Raw genomic sequence first — 26,532 nt, 5'->3', positions numbered from 1 at the left:
CTCCACATGTTTCCTTTGTGGAGTTATCGACCATAAATTTAGGAAAGAATTAGAGAAGTAAAGAGAGAGAGAGAAAAAAAGAAGGGTAGGAGAGAACTGTATTTTCATTAATCGTATCTTACATCACAGAGGTGTTATCCTAGATGCTATCAAACTTGCAATAACTCGGACAGTTGTACTTTGTCTAATAATGTGATTGACTCCCTAAACTTTGCGATGTCGCATTACCCCGTGGATTTGCTTAAAGTGACTTATTAGCCATCTGAACTTGTTTAATGTGATTTATTAATTAATCTCATACAACCCATAATTGCCAATAATGTATTTCGTTATATCTCATACAACCCATAATTGCCAACTGAAGCAAATATATTTTGTGATGTCTTCACTGTCTCCTTACCTGTTAGTCCTATTCTCAATTCTAAATACTAAACCACACAAATTAAGAAATATAATTAATATAGAGTCAAATTAATGAATTTACATTGATTAAACTAAAAAAAAAAAAATTCTAGCTCATGTCATGGTTGGGGAATAAGCCTTGGAATATTAAAAAACGCATGAACCAAGAAAAAAATTTAATGCTTGGACTGAAAAACTAAACTAAAAATTCTTGAATACTAGAATGATTTATATTTAGAGAAAAAACTAATTTGCTAGAATGATTTATATAAAGGAATGGAGTGAGTAATTAATATGAAGTCGAAAAATCTGAATGCACAAGACAGTATCAAGCTAAAAATAACTAAATAATAAAAGAAACTGTTAAGCATTGCAAACCAAAACTGCAATGTTTTATTAGAAATGAAACATCGTTTTCACCATTTAGGCTACTGTTCTGCATATTATTTGTAACTCTATAGTTTAAATTCCATAATACTTCTCTGATCTCTGAAATAAACAAAGTAAATTGGATGAACTTTCGGAAGTACTATACTACAGGCATATAGCGCACAGGTCAACCACATGGAAGAAATACCTTCAACAAATCCTCTATTGTTGAATGAATTTGTCCAAGGCAGATGTATCCACAGCATGAAACTCCTGAACAGCAGAAGCCACAGCAAGTCCAAGTTTCATTGCATCTTCATTGCTAGATGCCTAATGCGCAATTTATGTTAGTCCATATAGAATCAATGGACAAAGCAGCTAATGCATACACTGGAAGGACTTTTTACCTCAATGTTCAGGGGGAGAACAGGATCATGAAGCGAAAGTCTAAGAAGAAACCATCCACCATAACCAGAAACTCGAACCTATATCAAGAGAATAAAAAACTTCAATAAGAATATTTATTGCAATGCCCGGGGAACATCATGCGCAGTCATGCAATTGCTAAGTAGACTTCCAAGATATTTCCAATCTCTGTCAAACTCACCCCTTCATAGTTAACAGGAGCTTTCTGAAGCTTTGGGTCTTGATCTACAGAGTTCCCTAAGTGTTGTAGCACAGCCTCTCCGTACTCCCGAAAAGATCTGCATGTTCTAATTGTTCAGTAATCACATCACCAAAATTACATATGCATGAAACAACCAGATAAGAACCATACCCTCCTTTAAGATCTGGATGATCTTGCTTTATTTTCAGCCTCAATTCTACAGCAACAGCTGGTTCCTGAAGATCCTCCACCAGATCAGTTAAAACTTTGCTTCCGCCACTGATTCCTGAAGCTCTGGCTGAAGCTATTTTATTCAAAAGTTTTACCTGCATCACCAAACAGCAATTTAACAGTAAAAATCTGGGCCTGATATAATATACCAGAAGCAGTGTGATTAACATACCATCAGGTATGCACCATCATCCAGCCAGTGGTTTTCCTTGAGAGCACCGTGGCCACTTGTTTCAATAGCTAGATGCGACTCTTCACCAACTGAGTTCTGTAAGCATCATAATTGCTTTAGTTTGACAAATGATGAAGCAAAACCCTGAACAACAATATTATACGACACATAAAGTGCCCAATAAAATGAAGTCATCAAATAATAAATAAGGATGACATGGAAAATACCTAATATTTGGCACACAAAAAATCAGGTTGAAGGATTCTACAAGCAGAAGTGGACAAAGACTGTTATGTGCCTGCGAATAGGATCTCGTCACAGGTCTGTTCACCAGAAAATCACCTTGATTTCCCTTGTTGCTCCCGATCTTAGATAAACCTATTTTGGATAACCCAATGGTGATTTCTCGAGATCCTATTCATGGGCCCATAACAAATTGGTATCAGAGCCTATCATTGTGGGTGATTTTGAACAATGGACAGTCAAGGTTCAGGATCTAGATAGTAGGGTAGCAGAATCCAGTCAGAAATCTAGCCAAGAGTTGCGAGAGATAAGAGAAGGCATGAAAGGAATCCAACATTTGTTGGAGTTGCACGTTTTGGGAAAAGGAAAGAAACACGAAGGTGGGCTTGCAACGAGTCAGAGACAACAGGTGGTGGCCAACACCAAAATTCAAACACTGTTGTTCCTAAGTATACATGATTTCAGTTTTCTTCATTTTTCAGCAATCAAGAGACGGAAGAGAGAAAGTAGGGTTAGTTGTCTTTCACATGACACGAGAAACACAACTATGGTACTACCGACTCGATTCTTGAACAAAAGGAGCCTGGACTCACTTGGGATCGGTTCAAGTCCTATTGTTTGTTGCGTTTTGGGCCGCCATTGAGCAGTAACCCATTGGGTGAATTAACTAATGTCTGACAAATGGAAGGTGGAAGAGTACCAACAACAATTTCAGACTTCTAGCGAGGGCTGAGCAACAAGTCGACTTCTTTACAATTGGATTGTCTGAAACCTTAAGGATGGATATGGAGATGCAAAATTCTCCAAATCTGGTTACCGCCATGAGTTTTCGCGAGGGCTTTTGAAAGGAAGTTGCTACTCTGCCAAGGAACAAGCATGAGGCAAGCCACTTCTTCGTGGGTAGTTCAAAAGGGGTTCAACTCATCACCCTCTATTCAAACCACCACCAGGGATCAAAAGACTTGTGCAAATAACACCTCAACAACTTCAGGCATGAGTAGCAGGACTCCACGTCCAATCAAAAGGCATCCCAAACAGAAATGGCAGAAAGCAAGGCTCGAGGACTTTGTTTTAATTGTGATGAACTTTATTCACCAAGCCATAAGTGCAAGAAACTCTTCTGTCTTTTGATGGACGAACTGGAGGGTGACAGATGTGAATTCCTTCCTAAAATTAAGCTTGTGGGCAAGCTCTTAGTCCAAGAGGGGAGTAATGTTATGGAAAGATATCAATCCAGCGTGTTTTCCTACTTCCTATTATTTAGGCAGTATAGTCGATTCAAATGCTAAGAAAGAGTTTTAAAGCTGCCTAATCTTCCTTATTATTTGCTTTAATTTCTGAAGCAAGACTTAATTATAGTAGTTTATTTTGAGTGGGTCCCTTAGCTAGTAATTTACAATTCAGATTTAATTAGGTCCCAGTAGTTTTCCTATATTGGACTTTTTCCTTTGTAATCTTTTTAGTCTATCTATAAAGAGACGATTTCCAATAATAAAGGGGTATGTTATAGTCAAAATAATAATTCAGGAGGTTGGGTGATCTCTCTCACAAATCACCAATTGAGCTTCAAGGGTAAGCGATTCGAAGAACATGAAAAGCAAGGAAATCGAGGATTTTCTTGTGAAAAGACCTGTGACGAGATCCTATAAGTGGGCCCATAGCAAAGACCAGCAGGAAAAGTTCCGAATTGATTACAAATATTGAGCATTCTTTGACAAAGCATTGGCAGAAAATACTATATGCATGCAGTCCCCACTATCTGATATTTTAACAAGCTCCATCAATCAAATATTATTATTTCTGCATATCATTGGGACATCAATATATGACTTCAATCATTACCATTCCTATTCTGCAATCCAGTTCATTGCACAAGAATTCATCTATATGAGCAAAAGCAAAACCTTACTTGATTGTGTGGGTTGTCCTGGAATGCACTATTATTGGGATCATTAAAATAAACTTACCAACCGAATAGCTTCATCAATGACATTTTTATAGCCTCTTTTGAACCGATGGTGCTTTCCTCCTATAAAAGATTATAGAATGTAAACTCATTCAAGTATGAAGAAAAAGGAATATGGAATTTTGTTGCATACCAAGTTTCTTCTCAATAAATGTAGTCAGGCCATCTGAAGTCACACTGTCTGTAACAATTGTCGTTCCTGGATGCTAAAGAAAGAAACACCAGTAGACCAAAACATGAATTCAAGGAAAAAAACCTACAACAATATACATGCAACAGTTCTTAGAACAAATGGAATAGAAATATCTTACTTCTTCCAGCACAATTGCAGATAATAGAGCAATAAGACGATTCCGGTTCAATTCTCGACCAGTGGAGTCCACAGCAGCAGATCTAGAATAAAAGATTTCATATTTAAAGTAAACGGACAGTAACTAGCTGGGTTACATAACTACATAAGTTGTGATATTGGTTACCTGTCAACATCAGTATCAAATATGATACCCAGATCAGCATTGTTTTGAAGGACAGCCTTTGTAATAGCTCGCATTGCTTCCTTGTCCTCCGGGTTGGGAATATGATTGGGAAATAAACCTGTTAAAAAAATGCTTTAACAATTTTATCTATAAAACATCGTAATGCACTTTCCAAATTTAACTTACCATCTGGTTCCAAGAATTGACTGCCAGATGTGACAGCACCCAGAGGCTCAAGAACTTTTGCCTGACCAAAGAAACAAAATACCAACAATGAATGAGGATACAAAGCAATTTTGATGATAGTGTTTTTTCCTACTTTGTGTCCTATGATCACAAGCTTTTGTTTCTATAAAAGTGGAAAAACGAGTTAATAATATAGTAGTTTTTGTTACAAAAGAGTCAAGAACATAGTCATTAACATTTCACTCACATAGTTACCAACCCAATTGTATTGACAAGAAAGAAAACTTACTAATGAGATTGGTAATTAGTCATCCACGTGATGAACTGGTGCATCATTGTACTAATTGAGGTTCAATACAGAATGCAAATGAAACCAGGAAATAGAACATCCTCATGTAGCGCATTGGGTGGCTGGGCCAGTATTCTTTTCTCACCGAACATAGATATAATGCATAATAACTAAAACATGTTTAAAATGCATATAGGTAATTTCTATCTTAACAGCTCAGTTTCTGTTTCTCCAATATTATTGAGCTTTTTTTAGAAAAACAGCTCCCGATGTCAAAATCATCAATATCATAGTGATGTTTCAGATTGAATACAAATGCTAGAACTACCAAAACTTATCAACTTATTGAATTGAAAGTTAAGTTTGGACTTCATCCTCCCTATATCAAACTAGGATTCCTGTCCAAATCTCAGGAGATCATATGCCTTTCATGGTTACTTTGATGGACCGCCATAGCAAGGTCACCTGATGTACAGACACGTAATTAACAGATCATATAGTTGAGTGTAAATTAGACATGCAATCACAAGAACAGAAGATTTATGTGATTCGGCTATTTTTGCCTACAACCACGGGCGAGGAGCACACAATTCATTATTAATCGGCAAATTGTAACAACAGTAAGGAAATCTCATCGTTTACCTAAGTCTCTAACTCCCAAAATCTCATGAGACCCGCTTACACCTTATTACTCACATATATACACACCAAAAAGCACAAGCTCTAAAACTTGCAGGGCAAACAAATAAGCAAATGACCCTTGCTTATATAGGCCTATTACTATAATCCTTTTCTCAATAGGATTCGCTTAAAGAGTGTAATAATGTAAGCATGGTATGGGTCTTGTAGGTATGGGTCTAGGTATGGGCTGTAGCTGTCTAGGTAGTATGCTTAATGTGTGTGTGTGTTTATATATATGTGTGTTTTCTCCTTGAATGAAATATATTCATATAGTTTTAGTCTATATGGTATCCCATGTGTTTCCACTGTGTTCACATGGTTTGTAACATGGTATCAGAGCCTAGTTTGGCTTCAATTTTTGCCCATGTGTGCAGAATTTCTGGGTTTGTCTTTTTGGGCTGTTTTCTTCGGCATAAGGTGTCAGAACTAGGGTTCTGAGTAAAAAAATTAGGGTGAGTAGAAGGGAGATTTAAGGAAACAGTGTCATACTCAGCCTCTAAATAGGCAGTAAAAACAAATAGTTTGTTAGCAGCAGACACAGCTGTACTAACAAACTCACTACCAAACAAAATAGCTAACAACCTAGAGAATCTATTCTCTAAAATAGGCTTTAGGGAATTAAAATAGTCACTCAGTGCCCAGCAATACAGAAATAACATAACACAAAAATAAGTAACTAACTTAACTAACAAGGCTAATTACTTATTTAGTCCTTGAACTCTTCTAGTACGTGACAATACCCCCTTCTTGAATGCATTCTTGTCCCCAAGAATGGAAGAATTTTCAGTTGGTTGTGCCACTTCAGATAAGGACTGTAGGAATAACCTAGAGGTGACCCCGTTCCATCCTTTTGAAATTACCTGAGTGTCTTGGATGCCTTTAAGCTCCACGGGATGTTGATCCTTGTGAATTAGTACCCTGTTGCCTTCGAAGTCAAAGGTGACTGGGGTATGGTACCTCATCCAATCAGTGCCTAAAATAAGATCAAATTCTCCCAAATCCAGAGTCCTTACTGCAAATGTAAACCATGTAATCTGCATAGACCAGGTTAATTCCTCACACTTGGACTTGACTAGGAGCTGTCTGCCATCAGCAGCTGGTTTGACCCTGATCAAGGGTAACTTAACCTGGAGAGCTAGCTTGTGGTTAACAAAGCTATGTGTACTTCCACTATCAATCAAGATAGTAATGCCCTTCTTCTGTAGGGTGCCTCTTAATTTGAATGTTCCAAAAGCCATTCCTCCATCTAAGGCATTAATAGAGAGATTTATTGGCTCCTGACACTCCTGTGCTACTTCAGTCAAGGGTTCATTCCCAATTTCTTCCATAGGAACCCCTTCTATCTCTCCTGCTAATAGCATTCAACTTCTTGGTTGTGCATTGATGGCCAGGGTAAAACCTATCTCCACACTTCCAACATACTCCAGGGGTTCTTTTAAAATTGGTGGGGTTTGTGTTTGGTTTAGGGTCCGGTGGTTTTGGAATTAGGGCAGTTGAGGTACTGGGAATGGTTTGAGGTATAATAGTAGTCATTGGGGTAGGATTCTAGGGTTTGGGATTTTGGGTGTAACTGCCTCAATCAGCTCCTTAACATTAGTTTCATGCAGTTTTGCTAACTAAATGGCAGTATAGATTTCAGAAGGATAGTTAGACCTTACCGCAGATCGTATCTCAGGTTTCAAGCCAGAAATAAAGCTTCTAACATAGTATTCCTAGTTGATAAATACCTTCTCCATCTTGAGTTTCAGGCCTTCGAAAAGCTCCTGATATTGCAATACAGTTGCAGTTTGCTTAAGGTTCGACATCTCCTCCACCACATCCTGAGTATCAGTTTCCTGGAAACGCTTGGTGATTTCTTCCACAAATTCATCCCAGCTAGCACCTTGCTTCTCCTGAATCCAATTCTTATACCATCTGTCTGCCTTGCCCTGTAAGTATAACCCAGCCAGATCCATCTTCTTCTCATTTGCAACTTCGAAAAGTTGGAAGTATTTCTGGCACTTGCTAACCCAGCAATCGACTTCAGTGCCATCAAAATGGGGTAAATCACATTTGGGTAACATTTTGTTGAAGAAAGGAACTTTGGTTGAAGATTCAGCAAAGTTGGAATTGGAATTTGGAGTGGTTAGTATTCCCTTATCTCTGTTTGGGTTTAGGGAATAAGAAGGTCGAAGAATATAACCTGGTTCAGGTTGGGGTTGAACTATCTTAGCAATAGCTGCCATGGATTTGTTAAGTTCATCAAGTTTGTTGGGTATGGAGTTGATCCTTACGAAACTGGGCATGATCTAAACAGATGGAATCCATCCTCTGCTGCTGAGCAGCTTGAGTATCCAGCATCTGGATTTGGTTAGCAGTTGCTTCAGATCTTTCCATGAGATGAGCAGAGAGCTCCTGGAATTGCTATTCTAAGGAAGGCATTGCTACTTTCTTGGCTTTGGTTGCTGCTCTGGTTTTTGGGTGTGGGTTATTGTTCATACAGTGAAAAAATAAATGGCTGGAAAGGAATTATGAGTAAGAAAATTAGGGTGAGTAGAAGAGAAATTTAGGAGGAAGAAGAAGAGAGAAAACAGAGAAAAGAAGGAATAGATTTCATTAAAATTATGCATAAGGAAACACTGACACTCAGCCTTTAAATAGGCAGTAAAAACAAATAGTTTGTTAGCAGCAGACACAGCTGTACTAACAAACTCACTACCAAACAAAATAGCTAACAACCTAGAGAATCTATTCTCTAAGATAGGCTCTAGGGAATTAAAATGGCCACTCATGCCAACAGAACACATAAAAATAAGTAACTAACTTAACTAACAAGGCTAATTACTTATTTAGTCCCTAAACTCTTCTAGTACGTGACATAAGGGTTTGCCTTGTGAGCAGATTGTTTGGACCTAGGGTTCCAAGTCTCATTCCATCTCAACAGATTGTCGCCTTTCCTCTTCCGCCGCCGTCGCCTCTCTGTTTGTGACCTATATGTCCAATTAATTTTCCGGTGAATCTCCTTTCGCGCAATGACGTTGCTGGCAGCCTCTTGCGTGTTGCTTCAATTGAGTTTTGCTTGTCCTTTTCCAATGAAGCTTGATGTTCCGCTGTCATTTCTCCTGTCTGATTTGTTCTTCTAGGTTGCGTCTCCAGAATTATTTTTTATATTCCAAAGTATCTCGAGTTTCTTGTTTTGTCTCTAAAACTATGTATTCTGTATCTGTAGCAAGCTGAGCATGATTAAAATCCATGCTCTAGCTTGAGGGGGAGTGTAATAATATAAGCATGTTATGGGTCTTGTAGGTATGGGTATGTCTAGGTAGTATGCTTAATGTGTATATATATGTGTGTATTCTCCTTAAATGAAATATATTCATATAGTTTTAGTCTATATGGTACTCTATGTGTTTTCAGTGTATTCACATGGTTTGTAACAAAGAGGAAGTTTTCAATTTCTAATAAGAAAACCAAACTAAATAAGATTCTAGACATACCTTAACTAAATTGTGGAGCTTCATAGAATTATTCCTCTTAATTCTCTAGCAGCACGGACCTTTTCCTTTTACAATGAAAATGGCACGCATCTTGTGTTGTCACTGACCTAATTTCTCAATACCAAACTACATAGACGAGAACATCGTTGTCGATGAAACCATCGTTCTACCTTCATAATGAATACAACAAACCAAGGCTCTGATCTTATTGAGGAATATTCAGCTCCAAACTGATTTTTTTTCTTGGTGCTAGTCAACGTAATCTCCCACACTACAAAATGAGACCTAAAGTGCATAAAATTTGAAGGGAACAAGTGGCATATACGAGACAGTACAAGTCCATGTGTTGTACCCGCTTCATTAACACAAAAAAAAGGGAGTTGCAGAATGTGCAATGCACAGTCGTGCAATTTATAAAATCACAATTGGCTACAAATTTCCATTCCAAGGCTAAAGAATATGTTAGATGAATTGGGTGGATCAGTAATCTTCTCAACACTAGAAGTGCGCAGTGGGTACTATCAAATTCGAATTAGACTTGAGCATGAACGGAAGACTGCATTCAAGACAAGGGATGACTTATATGAATGGTTGGCAATGCCATTTGGGTTAACTAATGCTCTCTGAGCACTCTCATGCGCCTCATGAACCAGATATAACGTCCTTTCATTGGAAAACTTGTTGAGGTGTATTTTGATGACATTTATATTCATAGCAAATCTACTAAGGAGCATATTGAGCATTTAAAATTAGTATTTAATGCTTTAAGGGAAAAAAATTATATGCAAATTTGAAGAAATGTTCATTTATGTTAGAGGAATTATTATATGTTGTTGGGAAAGATGGAATGAAGGTTGATGAAGAAAAGGTGAAAGTCATTCAGGATTAGCCAACACCAAAGTCTGAAGGAAACGTCCCTAGCTTTCATGGCTTAGCTACTTTCTACAAAAGATTTATCAAACATTTTAGTAGCATTGTAGCTCAACTAACTGAATATCTCAAAAAGGAGAAGGATTTTGTTTAAGGTGAAAGAGAAGAGCAGAATTTTGCTTTGACCACGGAAAAGTTACGTACTCCAATTTAGCTCTTCCTAATTTTGATAAATTGTTTGAGGTTGAATATGATGCAAGTAGAATAGATATTGGAGTTGTATTATCATAAGGAAGCAACCTATTGCTTTCTTTAGTGAAAAATTGAGTGACTCGCAAATGAAATGGACAACATGATAAAGAGTTTTATGCTATTGTTTGCACCTTGAAGACTTGGAAACATTATTTAATTGGGAAAGAATTTGTATAATACACCAATCATCATGCTATGCATGCTAGATGGGCTGCATTTATTGGCAAATTTCCTCTCAAACTTGTTTATAAGGCTGATCAACAAAATCATGTAGCTGATGCTTTGAGTTGTCGGGTACATAACATTAAAACTCTTACTATTGAATTGGATGTTTTTTATTCTTTGAAAAAGTTGTATAAAGATGATAAGGATTTTAAATCCATATGGGAGTTACGTGTGACAAAGTAACCATGTGATGATTTGCATAAACGTAACGGGTTTCTCATGAAAGGGGATCAATTGTGCTTACCTTGTATTTCTGTCCGTTAGAAATTCATTAGAGATTTACATGGGGGAGGTCTTTTTGGTCACTGAAGAGATAAGACTATTGAAGATGTGAAGAGTTGTTATTACTGGCCAAAGTTGAGACAAGATGTTAGCATTTTGGTCATGAAGTATTGTGTTTGCCAAACTTCTAATGGTGGAGTAAAGAATTCTCAGATTATACATGCCATTGCCCATACCTGTATGGGAAGAAAATCTTTCCATGGATTTTATATTGGGATTACCACGTCACAAAAAGGTATGGATCCTATTTTTGTTGTAGTTGATAGATTTTCTAAAATGGCACATTTTCTTCCTTGCAAAGAAAACTGCAGATGCATCATCTATTACAAAATTATTCTTTTGGGAACTTGTTAGGTTACATGGCGTTCCAAAATCTATTGTGTCTGATAGAGATATTAAGTTCTAAAGTTTAGCACAACAATTCCACAAACTGATGAGCGGACAAAAGTAGTGAATAAAACGTTGGGCAATGTGTTAACAGGAGTATACAAAGACAAAACCAAAAACTTGGGATTTTGCAGTTGCTCGCATTTAACAGTTTTGTTCGTAGGATCACTAGGAGAAGTCCTTTCTCTGTGGTATATATGAAGATGCTAAATCATGCTTTAGATCATGTGAAAGTACGTAACTCTACTGGGTTTTAGTTCTGTTGAAAAATTAGCTCAAGAAGTTCAAGCAGTCCATGAATATGTGAAAAAGAGGGGCAAAGGTAAAGGGACAAGTTGATAAACATCGAAAATTTCAAATATTGGAATAGGGTAATGAAGTTATGGTTTATTGAGAAAAGAGAGGTTGTCGCATGTGGTACATATTGCCAATATGAGAATTAAGGGCAAGAAGGGAATAGAAAAGACACATGGATAGGGTTAGCGAGAGCTTTGTTATATTAAAGGTTATATATAGATCTGTTAAGAGAGTGGAGGGGGATTCGGAAATTCATTTTGGGAATCGACCTTTGGCTTGGGAGGAGAGATTATCTCCTTAGGCTAGTGCAGGATAGGGTTCCTACTGCATTAGATTATCAGTTTCTTTATTCTGTAGTCATTTATTTCTAACAGAACAGAGAAACTGATAATCTGAACAGAAGGAACTCTATCCTGCACTAGCCTAAGGAGAGAATCTCCCTTCCCAAGCCAAAGGATGATTCCCAAAATGAATTTCCGAATCCCCCCTCCACTCCCTTAACAGATCTATATATAACCTTTAATATAACAAACGTCTAGCTAATCCTATCAACTGTCTTTTCTATTCCCTTCCTGCCCTTAATTCTCACATTGGCAATATGCATCACATTCTCTATCACCATGCTACAAGTTCCCAACTCCAGCCAACGAAAAAAGGTCCTTTTAAAGTTTTGAAACGGATTAATGCGAATGCCTACAAGATTGAGATGCCACAATGGTTGGGAAATTTTTCTAATACATTTAATGTGGTGGATTTATCTCTCTACATCTCCGATTATCGGTTGAAATATTCGGAATTAAACTCGGAATATCCCCGCTGCATCACTAAACATACTCCCAACATAATAACATGATATGTGCAGCATCGTTAGCAGCAACTATAGCCTATGCAAACAAAAGTCGGAAAGAGTAGGTTCACAAGTTGATGACAATGAAGGAAGTTTGAACAACTAAGGCAACTAAATGTGTTTAGAAGTTCATGATTAGGAACCCATTAGCTACCACAAATGAAAAGAGCAAAAACGAACCTCATACTGATTTTACAAAGCGGAATAAATACCAATACAAGAATGCAAGTAAAACTTACAGCAAAGAATCCTCCTGATCCATTTCCAGCATCAACAATTATGTGGAACCCCTCCAACGGCTTCTCTGAGATATTTACAATGCCAATCAACAAAGAGAAAACAAGGTCTCAGCACTTCAGCAGATTGAAAAGGAAAACATATATGAGAAAGAAATTCACAATGATTTCCTACACAAGACAGCGAACAAAATGAAAAACATGTCATCTAATTTCATCCATATTGCAACTCATGCCATTGGTAGAAGAGATCATCACCGGTTACGAAATTTTCAAATAATGACACAGTTCAAAGAGTTGTTACCTGTATTGCCTGCAGCTTTACGGACTGCCTTCACGAGATCAGATGTATATACTGTCATGTAATCGACTCTCTTCACTGAGGCAGAAGCCAGCTCCCTTGACTTCATCAAAACTTCATCAGTAAAATTACTGTATATATCTGCAGCACGCTCCAAAATATCTTTTATGTCTGGTTTCCCAAGCCCCCCATCATTAGTGAAGAATTTGAAGCCATTCCGGTTGAAAGGAAGATGACTAGCTATTTGCAGCAAAACACCAACCATAAGTTTCATAAGGAGACAATTATGTTGATTTAAAAAAAAAAAAACTAATGGTACAAAAAATATGGTAGGGGAAGACCTAAGCAAACTTGGAGGAGGGTGATCTAGAGTGATATGAGTTTATTGGGGATTGAGGAAAATATGGTAGTGGATAGGACAGAGTGGAGGGAGAGAATTTGTGTTGCTGACACAACTTGATTTCACGGTTTTATATGATGGTTCATGTTAGCCGACCCCGAATCATTTCGGGACTAAGGCTTTGTTGTTGTTGTTGGTACAAAAAATAAAAATAAATATTTTATCAAGAGGTTATCAAAGCTTATGTGTAAAGAACGGGAAATATCAGAACCATGATTCCATAGACCATAACTAAACAGAACAATGTTCGAAGCTACCAGAAAAATAGCATTTTCTGAGTTACCTGTTATCATTATAGCCCCATCAACTGGGCATAAAAAGTCGTCATCTTCAGTGAGTGTGCTGTTAAACATCGCTGGGGTGGATGCCAGTCTGTGAAAGGTAAGTTAGTTGGAAAGTTACAAGTGAAAAGCAGAGCAAAAAGCATCACCAAGAAATCACTTGAACCAGTAATCAATAAATGGGATGAAGTCATCAGAATTCAGATCAAAGATCAAACTAGCCAAACGTGCACATCAGAAAAAGAAAAAGCTACATTCAGTCTGACATAGAAGGCCAAAGTATATGCAGAAGCCAATATGCAAATTCTTCTCTCACCCACCTACCCAACCCCCAACTCGAACAATCTGACATCATGTTAGGTGTTTGTTTAATGGATAATAATCAGCAATTCAACCACAACTCTATAGGCACCACCTAACTTTGGGTGCAAAACCATTTGAAGACATCAATAGATAAAATGTTAACCAAATACGATCAACATACAATAAAAAAATTATCAACTCACCCATATTGAATCACACCCAGCCCTAAACTAGCAATACCACGAGAAACGGCATCCTGCAAGTTAAGCCATACAGTTAAAAGAAACTTCATATATGATAAAATTCTGAACATAACTGCTCTGATGCTGCAGGTATCTGTGCATATAGCTAACTGTGTAGCATAAGAGAAAGAGATGAAAATAGTAGCATTATTCCAAAAGGTTTATTTTTTCCTTTCAAAATATTTTTGCAGTTGGACTAACACATCAATAACTGTCTGTTTTTCCAAACAAAAGCAAATGTGAAGGAAAAGTCAAGCATCAAATCCCTTAGACCAATATAATCAGCTCAAAAAAGTCAAGTTGAAGCAATGTAATAAAGACGGTTGGAATTAAAAAAAAAAATTAAGGAAAAGAATCAGAGCACTTTTCAAAGTAGGAATGTGCACCTGTAACAATTGTGCAGATATTCGAGAATCATGACCAATAGAAACTTTCAAAGGCTTGGACACATCAGCCTTTTTCTTCTCTGATAACCATGCTGCAAAGGCAGAAGCTATTGCTTCTGTAACTGGTTCAGTAAGAGTAACAGGTTCTCCCTCCACACCAGCAACCGCCACACCTCGAATATCACTAGAAATATGCTAGTTAGGATATGAGGGAAAAACAACAAAACTTTGACTTACATAGATTATCTCAGATGTTAACATTTGCAAAATTATGATTCAATCTCTACTACTGAGCAGGCAGGGAAATTCAATAAAAACAAGATCTTCAGGGAGATTATATACAGTTTCTCCTTTCAGTATTTTACATTGTGGGCATGTTAGGTTAGTCCGTAGATGTGACTTATCCACCAAATATACATCAATGGTAAACTCATATAAGGACAGTAAAATGATCTGCTGAAACTTATCATGCAAGAAAGAACAAATGAAAGAAGAGAACACCAGAGCTTAACTTTACAAATAGGTTGTCCAACTCATAAAGTAAAAGTTATCAATCAGCATCTACAGTAAGAAACTCCCCATTTTTTAACCCTTTTTTTGTAAGTAAAATAAAATATGAGGATATATATACAACTTAATTGAGTTACTTTCCATACGCTTAATTGTAAAATGAAAGTGTAAAAAAATATAATAAAATAAAAAACACTATAATAATTGGAAAAGCAGGAAACAACGAATAACAAGAAAATATTAATGTTCTTGAAAGTATTTGCATTTTATATGCACTGAATTTTCTCACCTTCCATTCTGAAGCTTCATAAAATCAACTTTAGCAAGATGTGGCACTGCAGTGGCAGGCGAAGCAGCTGCAAGAAAAATCCAAAAAACAAGTATATAAAAACCTGAAAGTGGAGAAAATATTGAAATCCTATGGACTTAAAGATTACAATCTAAAAATTGAAGTGAGTAGTAGTGACATTTGACAGCCAAAATTATCAAGACATCCCAATAAATATATGGAAGATAAAACATGGAATCAAGTTGATGCAGACTGGTGCTCAGAGAAAACATAAAAAATCCTTAGGGGTTTAAAATCCAACTTTTTGTGCTTGATATCAACCTGGATAATGAGAGTCTAGAACAGACCATTGCAGTAAAGAGTTCCTCGGTTAACAAAACCACTCGGGTATTTTGGTTGGGAGTGCATTTGCATGGAAGATATGCCAATCCATGCCAACTTCCCTCTACAGAAGGGAAGTGAGTTGAGGGTATAAGGGGCAGAACAGTCCCTTCGGTATTGGGTGCTGGACTGCCTATTCTGTGCTACAAAAACATTTTGGATAATCTTCCCTGACATTGCTGCATAAGAATTCGGAATTTTTATCAGATCCCTTAGTTGCAAATGCTTAATCAACCCATTACTATTCTATTTGCCTTAGCATTGGAAAGTTTCATAAAAGTTCACCTTTCCATCACCAATTTAATAAAAAATAAAAAAAGAATTAAAAATCACTTAAGAATTGCGATACATCAATAAATGTATATAAATAATAACACATTTTAATTTTCAAACGAAATTCACAATTCTTCCTTCAAATAGAAAATTTTGAGTGATAAAAGTGCTCTACATAGATGTTCTTTATTTCTGGTATCCATATTCCCAATAAATAATAGTACGTTCTTAAACTTATTCATCTTCAATATGCATAACATAAAGAAAACTAAGAATTAACTTATGCAACTCTCCCTCAGATTTCAATTGGAGTAATCAATTGCTTCAAGTAAGCTGAAACAATCCATCAACAAGGAAAATATAGGAAAAACCCCTAGAAGAAAAGCTAAACTTGGCATAATAAATCTCAACACAACAGTTGAGAACAACAACACTGTGTATCATGTGCATGTGCAGATTTAACAAAAAGAAGGCAAACATTTGTAAATAAACGCGCAACTAGTTAAATTTTATATTTTACAAGAAGGATGAATCAAAACCAAAACATGAAAATTTGAAAATAGAAAATTGAGCAGAAACCAAGTTCAACATATAGAGAAGTGAAGAAAACTAGACGAACCTGCCATTTCTTGATAGCAAAATAATTAAGCCGGACGGAATTTTTGTGGATGCAAGAGGGTGAGAGAGGAAGAAAGAGAAGGAGCGGCGGAGATACCGATTCGGAATGGGACGTTATTCAAAGTTAGGTGGTCGTCAGCATAAAATGAACCGATAGCCATCCAAAGGGTGAGCAGAAGGCAACTGAAAAAACCGAATAGAAAAATCAAACCAAATCCTATTTCAGGTTTGATTCAGTTTTTATTTCTCGGTCAGTTTGGTTTTTGGTTTGGTTCAATTTAAAACCAAATAAAACCGAACCAGTGTATTATTAGTACTTCATTCATTCTACTTTACAAGCCATTTTAGCAAGTTATTATTTTCTTTGCCGAAATTGAACATTTTTAGTTTGGTCTATTTGTTTTTAAACATTTCAAGATATATTCTCCAAATATTATATGAGAGAGAATATTTTCCAATTAACCAATATAAATTTTGTATATTAATTATATTTTTTAATCTAAAATGACTTATATCAATTGTATTGTTTTTTATAAGATTTTTGTTTCATTGAACCAAAACCATTATTCAAACTTTACATAAATGTCATTTAACGAACGGTGGAAATCATAACAAGTTCTGTCTTTAAGTTTCTGGGTAATACCATAGGTAAATCTTACGTTGTCTAAACCAATGTCTATGTTAATATGTAGGTACATAGAGAAAAGGTTAATAATCTAACATATTTCTGTTTATCTATTCATAACAAGCACCATCATTTTAGCATGGAAGTTTGAACACTTAATTGATTTCATAGGATAACAAATTGAACAGCTAATTTTATTTAGTGCAGATGTATTTGTTTTTCTAATTCTCTAGCTAATATGTGCTTAATAGGTATCATAAAAGAAATTCCATATAAATATAATTATTAATAAAAAGTGACAAACAATTATGTATAGGGCTAATTACAAATCTGACCCAACTAAAGGACCCTATTTACATATTTAACCCACTTTACTTCCATTTTACCAAATTAGACACTTTCACCCATTTTGGACAAAATGACCCTTAGTTGTTTCTGATCGATCATCCTCCTCTTCCACTGCTTCGTCTTCGTCTTCCTCACTGCTTCGTCTTCCGCTGCTTCGTCTTCATCTTTCATCATCATCTTCTTCTTCTTCTTCTTCTTCGTTTCAACTTCTTCTTCGGTTCATCTTCTTCAATTTCTGATACCAATCATTAGCGATTTTTGAGATTATTGACGTATTATGTTCAATTTCCCGTAGAAATGGTATGTTTTTAGCTTATACGCTTGCTTTTCTTGTTGGTCTTGCCTCTTTCTTCATCTGTAATGGTATCGTTTCAATTTCCACAATTTTTCTCAATTTTCCTCCATTGTTGTCGCATTTATGACGAAATTTGTTGCATTTCGTCACAAATGCGAGAAGAATTGTCGCATTTCGTCACAAATGCGACAACTGTTGTCGCATTCGTCGCAAATGCGACAATTGTTGTCGCATTCGTCGCAAATGCGACAACTCTTGTCGCATTTGTGACGAAATGCGACAAATTTCGTCACAAATCCGACAGCAATGGAGGAAAATTGAGAAAAATTGTGGAAAATAGAGGAAATTGAAACGATACCATTATAGATGAAGAAAGGGGCAAGACCAACGAGAAAAGCAAGCGTATAAACTAAAAATATACCATTTCTATGGGAAATTGAATATAATACGTCAATAATCTCAAAAATCGATAATGATTGGTATCAGAAATTGAAGAAGATAAACCGAAGAAGAAGTTGAAACGAAGAAGAAGAAGAAGAAGAAGAAGAAGAAGAAGAAGAAGAAGAAGATGATGATGATGATGATGAAAGATGAAAGATGAAGACGAAGCAGCGGAAGACGAAGCAGTGAGGAAGACGAAGACGAAGCAGTGGAAGAGGAGGATGATCAATCAGAAACATCTAAGGGTCATTTTGTCCAAAATGGGTGAAAGTGTCTAATTTGGTAAAATGGAAGTAAGGTGGGTTAAATATGTAAATGAGATTCTTTAGTTGGGTCAGATTTGTAATTAGCCCTTATTTATAGGATTCTTATTCAGTCTAAACATGAACCAAACTAAAATATTTCAGTTCAGTTCGAACCAAATTAAAATTTGGTTCGATTCGGTTAAAAAAAAAAAGAAGTTATTCATTTCTTTTGTCTTTAATTTTTATTTGTTGATAGGTTGCTAGAACCGATGTTAGATGTATTTGTTTCGATTTTTTTCTTGCCTCTCTTTTTTTAATTTTTGTTTGTGGGAATTTTTTTGTGTCGATTTACATGTCATTTCCCAAGCAAAACTTGCGTTGATGGAGTAACAAAACATAATCAGCTATTACTTATGATTTTTTCATTTCTCTTTTTTATGTTTTGTTTCCTTCTTGGTTTTCTTTCTTTTTTCGTCAGTAAAATACTCTCGGTACCTAAAATTGTCACGCTTTTGGATGGTAAGGACGCTTTTCCCCACAACTGGGAGCGCCCCAAGGAATCTCACGCCTTCAAAGGATGTTGCAATTTTCATGGCCATGGTTGGGATTTGATAGTCATCAATCAACATATTTTTCTTCTTTTCAGGGAATTTGAGCACGCCTTTGTTAATATTATATCCTGCACAGCATTCTTAAGAACAAAACAAGATTGTTATGGTTCCATATATCATGATGTTTGTAATAATTTTTCCCGTAAATGTCCTCTTTAGATGGAATAATGTGTTCATGTGGCAATGTGATAAATCCTTTTTTTAACAAATAATAAAAAGTTCCTCGATCTTTGAAACGTCAAATGTATATTGTACATTTGTATTGCATTTAGATATTTCAGAAGCTCTTGGATTTTATGTTAAAATTTCACAAATGCGAGACACAGTGTTAGCTAAATCAGCCATAGTTGTTTCATGAGTTTCCATGATAACAACTATCTATATAATTTTTCATTCAGCGATGATCTTCGTGCAGTTATTCCTTATAATTAGATACGTCAGCAACAAGTTCATAATAATCATAGAAATCCATGCCTTGAAATTTTTTACGGTTTTTAAATTTCAAACCGCGTTGAGCAATTTTAACAAATTTAGTTTCAGGAATATTAACTCGGTAATGATGCATCATTTTCTTGAAACTATTAAATAAAAGTCTCAATAGGCTCACCTTGGTGCTGAACTATATAAGAAATTTCAGTGACGTATACCTCGGGTTCAGTTCGATAAAATTGAGCGTGAAATAATTGCTCTATACACCCCCAATTTGTAACTGACTTGGGCTGTAGTGTCATGTACCATGTGAAAGTTGGTCATGTAAGTGATCCCGAGAACAAGCGTAAGTGAAGCATATCGAAGTTATGCTTTGCACTTATCCCGCGGCATGGGAACGAAAATCGAGTGATGTGCTCGATAGTGGATTATCCATTTTCTCCTTAAAAAACAAAATCTAGAAATCTAAAATTATTAGGAAAATGATATAATTGATCATATTGCCTGGGATAGGCTCTCTGAAACTCAAGAAGATACACTTCATGAACGGTTGGTTGTTAGGCATGAATATGACTACAATTAAACATACTATTTGTGATAAATTATGGGTGTTTTAGGCGTAATATTACTTAAAGGAAGGACTAATAAGTGTTTTATGCAGATTTGAAAGTCAAAAAGGCTGTTATGCAGCATGTTTTGCAACAACCAAGAGGAGACGTGCACCCTTTGATCCAGCGGTTAAACGATGTGTACCTGATGACGGATAGCGACTTGACAGGCAGGCAGGAGCGGGCAGGAATGGGCGGCGAAAGCAACATGATGACAAGATTGATCGACCCTTGAGTGTTCAAGGGTCAAAACATTTTTAACCACTTTTAGAAATCTCGGATATTTTGAACAATCTTTCTGCTTTGTAATATTTTGTGTACTTGTCCCCTTGTTCCTCCTATTTATAGAGGTAAAGGAGAAAAAGGGAGGAGATCATCTTTTGGGAGCAGAAGATAGATAAGTTTTGAACAAGTTTAGAGAGAGAAGCTCTCTAGGATCTTTATAGCTCCTTTCATGGAGTTCTGTATATTTGACTTAGGTTGTTCACTCTTTAGCATGAGTGAGTAGTCGTTTTGAACGGGTTCGGCCAGTCAGGGCATGTTATGTAAGTCTTCTATTTTCTTATTTATGAATGAATGATGATATATTATGTTTTGTTTGATAAAGTTTTCATTCTATTGCTATATGCATGTATGTTAGTGTTAGATGAATGATAGGGAACTGCTTTCATCTTCACGGAACTATTTGTCAAACGTCCAAACCCCGAAGCAGGAATGTTAGGGGGTTGTATCAAGGGTTTTCTCCATAGAAATGTTGTTTCGATGGTAATGCAAGAAAGAACCAACTTTAGGGACGCTTAAGGTTGTAGTACATCTTAGAATCTTAAGAACACACGAGAGTTGACTTAAGTGAGCATTAAAGCAGAGACCTTGACTTCACTTTGCGTCATTCATGAATAAATATGATGTTTAGAGACTGAAAGTAACATGTTCCGGTGTGGCCTAGCCTGTTCTACCTTTTATCATTATCAAAAACTCCTTTTCATAAGTTGAATCATTTACTTAGTTACCAATTCACAATATCTCTCAACATAAAGAATTCATACACCACGAACACCCTATTCTGCAAGGTTTTTCTAGTAAAATTTGATCATCAATCCCTGTGGAGACGATACTCTATTTATCACTTTATTACTTGTATCTAATGCACTTGCTAGAGTCTGTTTAGAGGACAACATTGGTCCATATATTTCTTACATAATGTTCTGAATGTGTTATCTATCATTTTCTTCGTTAATTCCTTTATTGCATGCACCAGAAACTCGAGTGGTATTATCATTATATTGATTTCTCTAATTGCCCCCCGAACTACGAGCGTGGTTATCTTTGTAGTATTCAACATGGTTATTGGGTCATGTTTGAGACCTAATGTAGTGTAGTGCTATTGTTATTGATACGTGCTCTGAGGTTCTTCAATCGCTAATGTTTATTAAATCTTAAATTCTCCTCATAAGGAGGAGGTGGTATTTATCGCTCTCCCTGAGAAATATTTTCTCTTCCACTCTCCACATCATTTTGAGAATTTCAAGTTTTGGAAACGATTTTGGCACATCTTTCTAGAATCTTGTTAACCTCATCGGTGAGATTATTAATTATAGTCTCAATCTATTCAGTGTTATCCTTCACGAGTTGTGCTATTTTGGCCAAATATTGCTCCATATTCCATAAAGATGTGTTCTGTCTCTAGATAATATCATCTAGTGGTTGTGTAGGTGGTCAACTCACACCTTCCATCTGGTTTACAGTTTTGACAAGAAAGCCTTTTGGAAAGTGTTGACCTCTTGGTTTTGGTTTTGATTCTCTTCATAATCGGAAGCGGGTGGTTCTTTCGACCTGTATTTTTCCTCAGTGACATATTGGAGTAAATTGCACAACTATAAAACTTGTTAAGTCGTATGTGGGTTATTAAAAATTAGTAAAATATGGCAGAAAAAAGACTATACAATACCAAAATAATTAACGTTAGGCTAAAAACTTAGTAATGTTGAAAATTTTGGCTAAGCCTAGAGAATATAATGATGTGAAAAAAGGACACAAGTATTGATAAGAGAAAACTTTGTAAAATGAAATGAACATCATTGGTCCCACGTCACTATCACCAAACCAAAAATTGTTGTAAAAAATGTTTCGTGTCCCATTGGACGTACCAAAAATTGTTAGCAATATACTAATTTCCAACCTTGAATACATGTGAATTTGGGTGCGGGCGTACTAGAGAAGTTAATTATCAAAAATATAATTATGTTTTTAGAAAGTAAATGAGTTAATGCGCTTAAAACTTGAATTCTAAAAACGAAGCGATTGAGCGAAAGATTCAAGGACTGGAAATAAAAAATCCTTATTGCTTCCTTATTTTCACTTATAAAGAGCTTAACTAGCTTAACAAAGTTCTTTCGGGAATGAAAATACACATTAAGAAATTATTTATTTTTTTCTTTTTATTAATTTATTTATAAAATTCTTGATTGCAAGTGATAGAAATAAATAGGAAATTACACGTTGAATAATTCAATTCAGTAAAGAATTGTACAGAGTGTAAACTACAAGAAATCATAAAGAAATTCAACTGTAGAATAAGTACAGGATAAAATGACAAACTAGTCGTTGAGGTATAAGTCGGATGTTAGAAATCGTTGATGAATAGCTTCAGAAACAGTCTAGTGGGTGTTAAGTTTAACGAATGGACTGGAATAAGAGGTAATATTTTAGGAGGGGTATGAATAAAATTTGCCACTTAGTAAATATAATTTCCAACGAAAGACTAGGAACAACATGGATTAATCGTTCTTCTTATCAAATATCTTTAGCATGGGAACAACATGACCGGTAATACAAGTTCGTTTTTTGAGTTCTTCCACTACCTACTCAACTTTAATCTACGCTTCAAGAGGTAACCTGATAACCCGTGTTTGAACCTGCATGATTAATTGAGTAGAAATCCTTCATCATATTATCTTCAGCATATATGTCATCTATGCGGATGAAATTGAAATTTTAAGGCTTAATATTTCATTTGCCCCTGAACTTGTTCAAAAAGCTTGATTGGCCTCCTGAACTTTTAAAGTGTCTCGATAGCCCCCTCAACTTGCATAAAGTGTAGTCAACTAATCACTCAATTGCAAAAAAAAAAAAAGTAAGTTACATGCGGAAGATGTGTTGTACGCACCTTAGAAAAGTAAAATAATCAAGATCGGAATATCTGGTTCTAATATTAGAGAAGATAAGTTTGATGGTTGAGCAAGTAAGAACTTCATTTTTAATATGTTTTAATCCATTCTCTGAATTATGTAATAACATTTTAAGGTGCGTGTAATACATCTTTCACATATAGCTTACTTTTTTTGCAATTGAGTGATTAATTGATTGCATTTTATGCAAGTTGAGGAGACCTCCTTACGGTCTCTTTGGCAAACTCGCTGAAACCCAGCTTTGTGGTATCCACAAAGCTACTCGATACCTGGGCTGCCCCTTGGAGTACGACATTGATAGTCCTTAGTAGGAACGTGGGATACATAGCGCTTCAAAAATGAACTATGGAACTGTGGAAGCCAAAAGGAGCTGTTGAAATAATGGACATTGGTTATGGATTTCATATTGTATAGTTTAACGATCTGCAAGATAGAGAACGGGTCATTAAAGATGGCCCTTGGGTCGTACAGGGACACTATCTATTTGTGTGAACTTGGTCTCCTCATTTTCAGGCCGTCACATCCACTATAGCTTCTACTATGGTTTGGGTCCGTTTTCCAGACCTCCCTGTTCAAATGTATGATGCAGACTTCCTGTCAGCAATTGCCAACTCCTTTGGAAAAGCAGTAAAAGTGGATAAGAACACTCTGAAGGCCTCAAGAGGTAGGTTCGTGCGAGTGTGTGTTGAAATCGATTTACAGAAACCTTTGATAGCTGAGTTTGAAGTCAATCATGTTACATACTGGATCGAATACGAAGGTCTGTATATAGCATATACTAATTGCGGTAGCTATGGTCATACCAAAACAGCTTGTGTCTCACCAAATATACATCAGGATGGTACTAAAAGTGGGAGAAGTGACCAAGCAGCTCTAGAGAATAATGTGGCTAATACTACTGATATTATAACAACTCCCGAGGTAGATTCCAATGGCAAGGAGAATGAGTATGGCCCATGGATGATGGTACCAAGGCACAAATACACACCAAGAGCGGACTAAAGAATAGAGATAATCTGGAAGGCTCAGAAGGAAACCACACTTTGAAATCGAAATAGATCAAACAAAACGTATCAAAATGGAAGGACCCGTTAGTGGAGACATAAGGATTTCAGCTGCTAAGGCACCCAAGGAATAACAACACGTAGGTTACCAAACCGGCGAGAAATGCTGGGATTACCATCAGAAACCCGTTTAACATCCTAAATCAAAATTCAAGTGACTAGAATAGAGTATTTAGAGGAGACGAGAAAACTAATAACATGGTCAAAAGAAGTCGCGCTGATCTGACTTAGGGACAAGGTGGATCTGTTGCTAAGAAAACGAGTACTCAAGTAATCTTCGGAGCCGTAAGGTCTAATAAGCAGGGGCTAAACTCCAACCTTGCTAGTTCGAGTGGCAATCCAATGAGCTATGGCTTAAGCCTCTCTGAAAATGGACAAAGATCAGGTAAGGGGATTCCCCAAGATCAGATGAAGTGGTACCTTCCTCGCAGTGATCACTGTTGGGGTAGCTTCTATTATTCTGTTATGCGGATTATATTCTAGAACTATTTTGGTGCCGAAGGCACTGAGTTTTTTAGAGCTTATCATCATCTTGTCCTAAAGAAGGATCTTGACATGTTTATTCTCCTCGAGACAAGACTGTCTGGTACGTGTGCTTCCAATTTGTGTAAGAAACTTTATTTTTCTAATGTGGAGATTGTTGAAACAGAGGGGTTTAGTGGAGGAATATGGGTTTTCTGGCAACGAGACAAAATTGAGTTCTCCGTCTCTCAAAAGGCGAATCAATTCATGCATGGGGAAGTTCTAATCAAGGTTGGGAAACAAGGGTGTGTCAGATTTAACGTTTCCTTTTCTTACGTTCGTCCCTAGATGAATTTCAAGAGACAATTTATGGAATATATTCTCAGTTTGAAGGAGTCTGTTTCCCTCCCCTGGTTATTAATTAGGGATTTTAACAGCATCAAAGTCGCAGATGAGAAGCAGGGAGGATCCTATAGAACTCTGAACTACTGCTCTTTCTTTACTGACTGGATTAATAAGATGGAATTGATTGATTTAGGGTTCCAGGGACCGTGTTTTACTTGGTTCAGGGGCTCTTCACCTAGAACCCGTGTTGCCTATCAACTCGATAGATGCCTTTGTTCTATGAATTGGAGAAGGGTCTTCCCTGAAGCGATTCTCCACCACCTGCCAAGACACCTTTCTCACCACTGCCCTATTATGCTTAATACTCTGGGTCCTGCATCTAGCACTGGGCCAAAACCATTTAGATTCCAGAATGTCTGGCTGCTCCATGATAATTTCAAGGAATTTTTTGACTCTGTCTGGTCAACTAGCAGTAATATACCTTCTGCTCTTGCATCCTTTAGCCCGTAAATTCAAGAGTGGAACACCACTGTGTTCGGTCACCTTAGAACCCATAAACAGCGTGTTTTTCATCGACTGGAAGGAGTTCAGCGAGCCATGGATGTCAGAAATACGGCTGGTCTGTTACGGCTGGAGGTTAAGTTACAAGCAAAACTCGACGAGATCCTGCACCAGGAAGAGATATTTTGTCTTCAAAAATCCCGGGTCAACTAGCTCTATCACGGGGACAGAAACAAGGCCTTTTTTCATCTCTCAACTCAGGTCCGTAGAAGAAGGAATAAAATTGAAGGTCTTCGTAACAAAGATGGGAATTAGATATGGCACTCTAATACAGTCAAGAAGATGATATCTGACCACTTCAGCGAGGTATATACGGAGGAAATCCCCATGAGGGGCTGCCTATTTACTATTTCCAGCTTCCCGGAATTAGTTGGTCGACTCAAACGAAGATTATCAAATGTTTTTGTTTAAGAGGAGGTTAGGGAAGCGATCTTTGATATGGCCCCTTTAAAGGCGCCCGGGCCGGATGGCTTTAATGTGGGTTTTACCAAAGTCTCTAGCCAGAGCTAGGCGAGCAAGTCTGTGATTTAGTTCTAAATGCACTTAACTTGGGTAATTTTGACCCAAATATAAACTCAACTCTAATCACTCTCATCCCAAAGATCCATTTCCCTGAATCAGCCACCCATTTTCTCCCCATAAGCCTCTGTAATGTAATTTACAAAGTTATTACCAAATGCATTGTGAAACGGATCAAGCCTGTTTTATCATGTGTCGTTAGCCCTGTCCAAACTAGCTTTATTCCTGGATGCAATATTGCTGATAACATTATCCTGGCTCAAGAAGCTATCCATTCCTTTAATAAAAAATAGGGTAGGAAAGGTAGCATGAT

General features: G+C 36.6%; 1 protein-coding gene across 3 annotated transcripts; it reads right to left on the bottom strand.

Moving 5' to 3' along the window:
* Positions 1–730: 730 nt before the first annotated feature.
* Positions 731–16,638, bottom strand: LOC136226565 (uncharacterized). Of its 3 annotated transcripts, XM_066015129.1 has the most exons (18): positions 16,480–16,638; positions 15,554–15,766; positions 15,207–15,273; positions 14,408–14,591; positions 13,983–14,035; positions 13,479–13,567; positions 12,799–13,035; positions 12,498–12,562; positions 4,653–4,713; positions 4,467–4,584; positions 4,302–4,383; positions 4,124–4,196; positions 3,992–4,053; positions 1,782–1,877; positions 1,550–1,704; positions 1,379–1,475; positions 1,179–1,256; positions 731–1,101 (listed from the first exon to the last, which is right to left on the bottom strand). In XM_066015129.1, exons 1-18 carry the CDS (start codon positions 16,484–16,486, stop codon positions 994–996), a joined length of 1,845 nt encoding a protein of 614 aa, XP_065871201.1. In that variant the 5' UTR covers positions 16,487–16,638; the 3' UTR covers positions 731–993. The 3 variants fall into 3 exon arrangements, with proteins under 3 accessions (XP_065871201.1, XP_065871202.1, XP_065871204.1); XM_066015130.1 differs by lacking the exon at positions 15,554–15,766; XM_066015132.1 differs by lacking the exon at positions 16,480–16,638 and having other exon boundaries at positions 15,528–15,651.
* Between the last annotated feature and the right edge of the window lie 9,894 nt (positions 16,639–26,532).

Source organism: Euphorbia lathyris, chromosome 4 (assembly GCF_963576675.1).
Source record: "Euphorbia lathyris chromosome 4, ddEupLath1.1, whole genome shotgun sequence".
Taxonomy (NCBI): Eukaryota; Viridiplantae; Streptophyta; class Magnoliopsida; order Malpighiales; family Euphorbiaceae; genus Euphorbia; species Euphorbia lathyris.
Note: the sequence above shows the minus strand (reverse complement) of the source record. Positions and strands in the feature narration are given on the sequence as shown.